Below are 7,720 nucleotides of genomic sequence, written 5' to 3' on the forward strand. Positions count from 1 at the left end.
ACACCGCTCCAAAACAGGTAAGCACTCCTTAGGAAGACCTTTGATCACAGAGACACACGGTCCATTGAACATGTTTCCTACATTTCTTCACATTACTATTATCAAGCATCTAATAGCGCACAACTTTCTGTGAATGTGAAAGCATATAATGAGAAACTCCACAAGAGTTCAGAACATCAGGATCAGAATCACTAAGTGAGATCTGGCAAAACCTGAGAGAAACAGACTGATACCGAAAAAAAGCGAGAGATGAAGCTTACCAGCAGGTAATGGCTTGTCTTTGTCCACGTTGTTGTTGTCATAGCGAAATTCAAAGCCATAATGTTTTACTCTTCTGTGCTTCAAAGTTTTTTGAGCTAGGAAGTCAGATATTTGGATGTTAGACAATGTTTGTACACTTTGTCTAGATTAAAACAAACTTTAGCAAGTAACTGTATAAATTAATCGTCTCATCATGTGTGAGAGTATTTTGTGCAATCCTACAATTATAAGCCCATTTATTTCAAGAGAACAGTAAAGGTCACATGTCTGATTTTGATTTTTATTGCTACCTTGCAAACACTATGAAAAACAATTACATTTTTTTTAAAAAGTTTTTTAATCTTTACACTGATTTTAGTCTAATTTATAAAGACTAATATTTTCAGAGGGAACAAACATGACAGCCTAACTGCAGAAAAATTCACCTGTGGCTTCATCATGAGTGGTTGACCAGTCAACAGCAGCGAGCAGCAGCACTTCTTCCTCTGGAGACACAAAATCCTCTACCAAGAGTAAACCTTCTGGCAAAGGGGCAGACGCCTTCTCTTTATAAGTTACTGGACAAAAACATAAAAGCAACAGTGAGGCTTGAAGTGCGCACAAGCCTAATCTTTGAAGTACTTAATATGAATGTATGTGTGTACTGTCAATACTAAAGGAAACTTGGAGTTGCATTTTAATACTCACTAAACGTACCTGAGTCAACATAACTGAGGTAGAGAGTGACACCGTTCTCCCCACTTTGCAACTTCTGCCCATTAAGGTGGGTGTGCGCTTTCTGAGCACTGTCTTCACATCTGGAAACATAATCATAGCAGGAGTGGGAATCTAAAACTTACATTTGTGTCCAATAAGAGTGAAAGTTTAAAAAGATGCTGAATAAATGCAGTTTAAATTATACTTTGACAACATTTTACAGTAAATTAGTGATTAGTGCCTCTTTTTTTTTTTTTTTGGCATTTTTTCCCCTGTTATTCCTTTTGTTGTTCAGGTTTGCTGTTTAGCTTTTCCTAACATGATGAGGTTGTTTTGACATCGTGCTGCGGTAGTTCAGCTTCTTTAGGTGTATAGCAACTCATAGTTTTAAAGGCATCTTTCTCAAAGAATCCAACTTTACCTGTATGTGACAAAAGCGTAGGGCTTGTGAGGAGGCATGAGCAGGCTTTCCACTTCTCCCATTTCTTTTAAGGCTGCAAGGAGCGCCTCTCGACTGACGTTGTTCCCTAGCCCTCCGTTGGCCACCACCAAGCTCTGCCAATGGGTCAGATTTTAGATCAAAAGAAATTTACCTAACACTCCCAAACATTACTTTAACATTATATTCTTATGTGTAGCATTTCCTCTTTGCCACTTCCTAATAAAACGTATTTTCCAGTTTTATTTTTTTAAATTATTATTTATAACTGATGAAGTTCTGGGAAAGACTTCTTATAGTGGAAAAAGCTTTAATGTGTTTTTTTTTTTTTTTTTTTTTAACAGATTCAATCTGCAGCTAGAATAACGTGTTTCCAAGCTAACTCTTTTCATGTTCGACAAGTATTTCAAGAATTAATGTTTTTGTTGCTGTTTTCCGTTTACCTTAGTGGGCTTCGTTCCTGTGTCAATGCCTTCATGCTTCAGTAAAGTGTGACTGACTTTTAATTGTTTCCTTATCACTTTCTTCTCCTCCTTACTTTTTCTGACGGCACACACGCTGTTTACCCCATCAGCGTCCATGGTACGTTTCCATAATATGTCCGGGTGAAACGGGGATTGAAAATTGCGTTGTTCCCGAAGCGAATGGGCAAATGACGGCAAATGACCACAAAATCCCAAAATTAATAAATTAGTACCCAAATGAGACATTAAAAAAGCTCTGAAGAGATACATAATTACAATTTATGTACATAATTTAAAGCTCATTATGTCACAAAAGGGAGGTTGTCAGCTTTATCTATTTGTCTGTATTGTACACTTTATATTTCCAAGTTGGAACATGTATTTTGTTATGACTATCAGTGTTACTCTTTTCATTTACTCTCATAAGGTCATAATTGTGACTTCTGTATTTTATTTTTTTTTTTAACTGAATTCTTTGTCAAAAGACTTCAATAATACATTTTTACATCTGCTTCTTATTGGAGAACACAGCTTGATACTCTTACATGCAAAAACAACAACAGTTGTATTTGGTATTGTATTTTATTTATTAACTATTAGGCTGCCTTTGATAAAACAGAAGAGTGTCTGAGAGTCTCAATCATTAAGGATGTGTCAAAACCCATCTCACTGTCATCTAAACGGACGAGCTACCATTTTACAGCATTCATGCTTGCTTTTCTTAGCATTGGCTCAAAAATCATATAATCTCATTTGATCCTTTCAGTCATAACTGTAAAGGAATGAGGGATAGATTAGGATTCAGTGAAATAAACCCTGATGATATGGTGGTCTCTGTACTAACAGCAGTTAGTAATGGTAAATCCCGCTCTTATTTTTGACAAGTCAAACATTCTATTTATCTCTAAAATGTATTAAAGGACCCCTGATGTTGGGAAAGAACATAATTACAATAAATTAATCATTACCACTTAGTCCTATAAAGGGTCTCGGGGAAGCTGGAGCCTGTCCCAGTGATCAGTCGGCAAGAGGCAGGGTACACCGTAGACAACTTGCCAGTCCATTATAAGGGAGAACATCATTACTTACATCATTATTCATTGCTGACATTATAATAAATTTTGGTCTTCCAGATACTCCCACAGTGAATGTTTTATACCAGCAACATATGTCCTTTGCTTACGTTAATAGAGACTTCATTTAAACTCTGGCCCCAACAAAAAATTGCCATTTATCATTGTGTAGACTCTGGTAACTTGATACTAAGAAAAGAAATCTAAATGTTCTTGAAATATCAGACTGACCTTAAAGTTAGACTAGTGAGGATAAACTCAAACCGCCTCAGAATAAATAATTTCATTATGAGTTTTGACATTTCTCTATTTTATATTTTTCAGAAAACACAATGCCTTATATCAGTGGTTTTTAAACCCATGGGGTCAAGAGACAATTGTAAAAAAAAAAAAAAAAAAAAAAAAAAAAAAAAAGAAAGAAATCTGTGGAACTATCACCTTATTATTGTTCATATTAACTATCATGCAACAAAGTTAGTACCAATGCCAAACTAAAATTCTGGCATTATCCCCACAAGAGAGGCTGATTTTGGGCATGTAGGTGTCATATAACACTGGCAAACCAAAACCACCAAAAACAATTATATCCTCCTTATTAATAAAGATTCCATCTAGTTCCATCCTTAGGTTTATATGATATTGCAGGATTATTAATTTAATATATCACACAATTAATTACTCAGTCATTGCCTGGGGTGGGGGTCACTGGCAAGAGGGCACATTGTTTTGGGGGTTGTGGCTCAAAAAGTTTGAGAATCACTGCTTGTACAAAATATATATACTGATAAGATGTCATTCCTTAGTTCTTATTCAAAAATACATTTTGATGTATTATTTACCAGTTTACTCAATTTACTCTCCTATCTCCCTCTGTGGGCCCATCTAGTACAAATCCCATGTGCATGCAAACCCCTCAAATGCAAATGACTCCACAGCTCAATTGGGTATGAAAGTGTGTTCCAGCATGTCAGTGTCTTTCTGCCTGTGACCATTTGTTCATCCATGTGTGCACATGGATTTATGCATGGATGTTGTGTAATCAAGTCCTCACCTGTCTTCGGCCATCTCAGTGCCATTCTGAGCCGCTGGCCTGTGGGAACCCCTTGTCGTCTTAACAGCACCCTGTTTAGTCTGCAAAACAACAGCTGGTCAGGCAGAAAAGCATGTTGCTGCCCTTTCTAGCATGAAAACAATACTCTGGACCGTTTTTTTTTTAAAAGCACTCTAATCAAACCCTCATTCATTTATCACCACTGGATGGCATTTATCACTGCAGGATATACAATTAGTATATCAGGACTTATAAAGGTTCCTTTTATTTATTTTATTTATTTAAAGCTATTGACAATCATTCTTGTTCCGAATACCATGTCCATCTCTGTCAATGTGAACCTGAAGTTGTTTTGCTTTTGTTTGTGTTTTTGTGAATATTTTTAGGATTTAGAGACAAAAACAAACTTTGATTTGTTTTCAAAGACTTTTCAAAGAATCTAATTAGTGTAAAGGTCAAGGAGTGAGAGTCAACAGTATACCAAGCAAGCATTTAAAAGAGGTTATGAAAATATGACAACAAGAAATTTTACTTGCCATGTAGGGCTCAAAGGTAGATTTACTTTAAGCAATTCACAAATGCTGGAAAAAAAGGATAACAGAGTAGTGGGAAATCACTTGGTTGATGTATTTTAACACATGTGAAATGCATGGCCAGTAGCCACTGGCTAAACTCCTGTTGCTGGTATCTCGGTATTCTAATTAGTTTGGGCTGGAAGACAAAGATGGATATACAAAGAAATCAAATACTGTCTTTCAAAATAGTGCTGGTGATATTACTCAGCACCACTGAGATTAACAGAGATTACTCTTAACTGTGAGTTACTGGATTAAGTCATGAACAGATTTTTATATAACTACTCTGACGTTGGAATTTGCATATTTTATTTACATAATACGGGTTTGAAGACACTCTCTATTGGAAACCTTTGTAAGGTTGTGGCTAACACTTCACCACATATCACAATAAGTGAAATTAATTAGACTGTGGGTTTAAAATTATTACCTTTCTTTGTGGTGGTTTGAAACCAACTTAGGCACTTAACCATTTTTAATATTGTCAATATTACCTTTGTTTACAGTCCTGTAAAAAGACAAATATGAAATTAGCATCATATGCATGTGATCATGCAAAACAAGGACATCCCTGGACTAAAGATCCCACATCGATACAAAAACTGAGTGTGAAAGTGAGAAAGTTCTATACTAATTTATAAGACAATCACTCCAACCTCCTCTTACAGAAACCCACCTATTCATTAATTTAAATGTGCACATAGACTTGTTTTTTTCCATGTCTTTTTCAGGAAACTTAAAACAATTTTCTTTGAATGCGGAATTAATCTTATTTTAGTAATATATTTGCAGAATTATAGGATTTCTTTAGTGTGTTATGATGAGGACATATTATTAATGTTGTGATGTGATTTTTTTTGGCACCCATTTTTATTTTCCCATGATGAGAATAGCTGGGAACTTTCCCCTCTTGTTTGCTGTCACTTCATAACCTCTGTACTTTTACTTCATATGTACACACACACACACACACACACACACACACACACACACACACACACACACACACACACACACCTAAATACCGACATGTAGCATCCCAGAAAGTATGAAATAGTGTCTCTGAGGCCTTGTTGACACCCTCTGTCTCTCCACTGATTCAGAGGGCAACCCTGCCAACACTTGCATATCTTAAACCCATCCACAGCTGCTGGAGTGGGTCATGGTCCATCCCGCTCTGAGATGCCTTCATACCCTTCTCTGCATTTTTCAATCACTCTAGCACAAGATCTCCATGACAATGGGAATCCCTGGGTCAAATAAATGTTTGTCTAAAGCTGGCAGAGCAACAGCCTTGCAGCCTTTTTGATCTGTTAAGTCCTCTGGGACTGACCTTGGAACCCTTTGATGGAAATGTTCGAGGGAACTGGGCTTGTGCTTTGTCCTGGCATGGCCCCTCTGTTTGCAAGAGAAGGTGTGTGTGTTGAGGGGGTTTAACACAAGCTCAGAGATAACATGGCTCTTAGCAGCTGTCGAGTGTGAGATGAGCTGAGAACTGTGCTGTTGGGAACTGTCAAAACCCTTTTCTTAGTGACAGTGTAACAAAGAGAAAAAGAAAATAAAAGGCCAGTTGGTGTAGCCCACATAACTACAGAAGAGGGAGGATCAAATAAATCCACTAGAAGGGGAAAGTTTTGGCCATGTGCGAACATATTTATAGCTTCTGAGCTTATTTAGCTTAGAAAAAAAGGGGAAACCAGCAGGTAACTTACCCCAAAGGTAACAAAATTCAGCTATCAGTTCTTAAAACATTTAAACTGAATAATCAACTATTTATTTATGTGTATGTCCCCAAAGAATTTTATTCATGTGCCCATCAATCTGTGTGTGCACTGCTGAATGGAAAATAAATTCCTTGTATCTTTTTATGCATCAGTCAAGTGAAACAGTTTAACAATGTGTAATATCTTAATAATATACTCAAAAGCAGGTTAAGTGCAGTGCTAGGAACAAAGGAGAAGCACTCTTAGATCACTCTGAACTCTAAAACCAATCGGCAGCTCCATCTACTTCGGTGTTATCAAAACTCACTACCACCAAGAGAATTTATGTTACAGCTCCATTTCTCTCATGTCCACATTTGACTGCATCGCTAATCTCTAATCAGCTCTTTGTTTATTTGATACTGTCATAGAAATTCAGCATTATCATAAAATGTTATTGCTTCACTTATTTATTTTTTTACATTTGTAAGTTGCTCTATATGAAGCAGACATTTTCAAAGAGTCTAAGATGAAAGAATTTAACTGGAGGGTACTCACTTAAGTTTAAAGAACAACTTCATTGAAGTTTCTACAGACCTCAATTTTTATTAACCGCTATTAAGTTTTCAACTTCCCATTGGACAGCTACTATAATGTGGACTGCTGTTTACTATTCATTTCTTGTTAATAAAAAAAAAAAAATTACAAACACCTTAGCTTATTCTTAAAACGAATTTCTAATTTATTCTTTAAACTCTTGACGCTTTTTTTCAATTTATCAACTGCATCATTACTGATTCATTGTTGTTTTGTTTATAGGATTATAACAACTTTTATTTGGTGTAGTTTTTACAAGCTCACTCTGGTCCTGCGAGGAGGATAAACAGACATGTAAATGTCCTGTGCTTCACCCAATAATTTGTCGTGGTTTTTTTTTTTTTTTTTTTTTTACTAAGGTCCCTTACAATTTCTTCTGGTTGTGTACAAGTTGAGAATTGATGGGAGAATCAGTAAAAATGTTGATTCCAGCATGTGTTTCAGACTAGATTTTTTTGGATTTTCTTCTCTGCTTTAAAATAAGGTCTCTCCCTTACTGAGGGATACGGTTATAGTTTCCTATATCCATCAGATTATTAAAGTCTTGTGTTTGGAACCACTGTAAGCCACAAAGTAACAAGGTTGTATAAATAACTCATCTGTTGTGTGTGTGTGTGTGTGTGTGTGTGTGTGTGTGTGTGTGTGTGTGTGTGTGTGTGTGTGTGTGTGTGTGTGTGTGTCTAAGCAGAGCTCATGGTTATGGATAGGAAACCCTCCAGTGGACAAGATTGTGGAAAATAACCCACTCAATTGGTTGTCTAGTTGGTGTGTGACATCAGCCAATGTGTATGCGAGTCATAGGCGGTCCACTGAGGATGGCTACTTTAGGAGCAGGATCTGTCCCTGACAGCAGCAGAAAAC

The 7,720-nt window shown here is 36.5% G+C and overlaps 1 protein-coding gene across 1 annotated transcript in view; it reads right to left on the reverse strand.

The window, feature by feature from the left end:
* alkbh8 (alkB homolog 8, tRNA methyltransferase) overlaps positions 1–1,977 on the reverse strand; it is a gene marked incomplete at its 5' end in the record, with an annotated part of 11,397 nt that extends 9,420 nt beyond the window's left edge. Inside the window, 6 exons of the mRNA XM_079245894.1 lie at positions 1–38; positions 261–356; positions 687–818; positions 958–1,058; positions 1,379–1,512; positions 1,840–1,977. The exon at positions 1–38 is cut by the window's left edge and continues 67 nt beyond it. Coding sequence (XP_079102020.1) covers positions 1–38; positions 261–356; positions 687–818; positions 958–1,058; positions 1,379–1,512; positions 1,840–1,977 — 639 coding nt within the window. The remainder of the gene's footprint in view (positions 39–260; positions 357–686; positions 819–957; positions 1,059–1,378; positions 1,513–1,839) is intronic.
* Positions 1,978–7,720: the final 5,743 nt, after the last annotated feature.

This window comes from Telmatherina bonti (genome assembly GCF_933228915.1).
Source record: "Telmatherina bonti genome assembly, chromosome: 9".
Lineage (NCBI taxonomy): Eukaryota > Metazoa > Chordata > Actinopteri > Atheriniformes > Telmatherinidae > Telmatherina > Telmatherina bonti.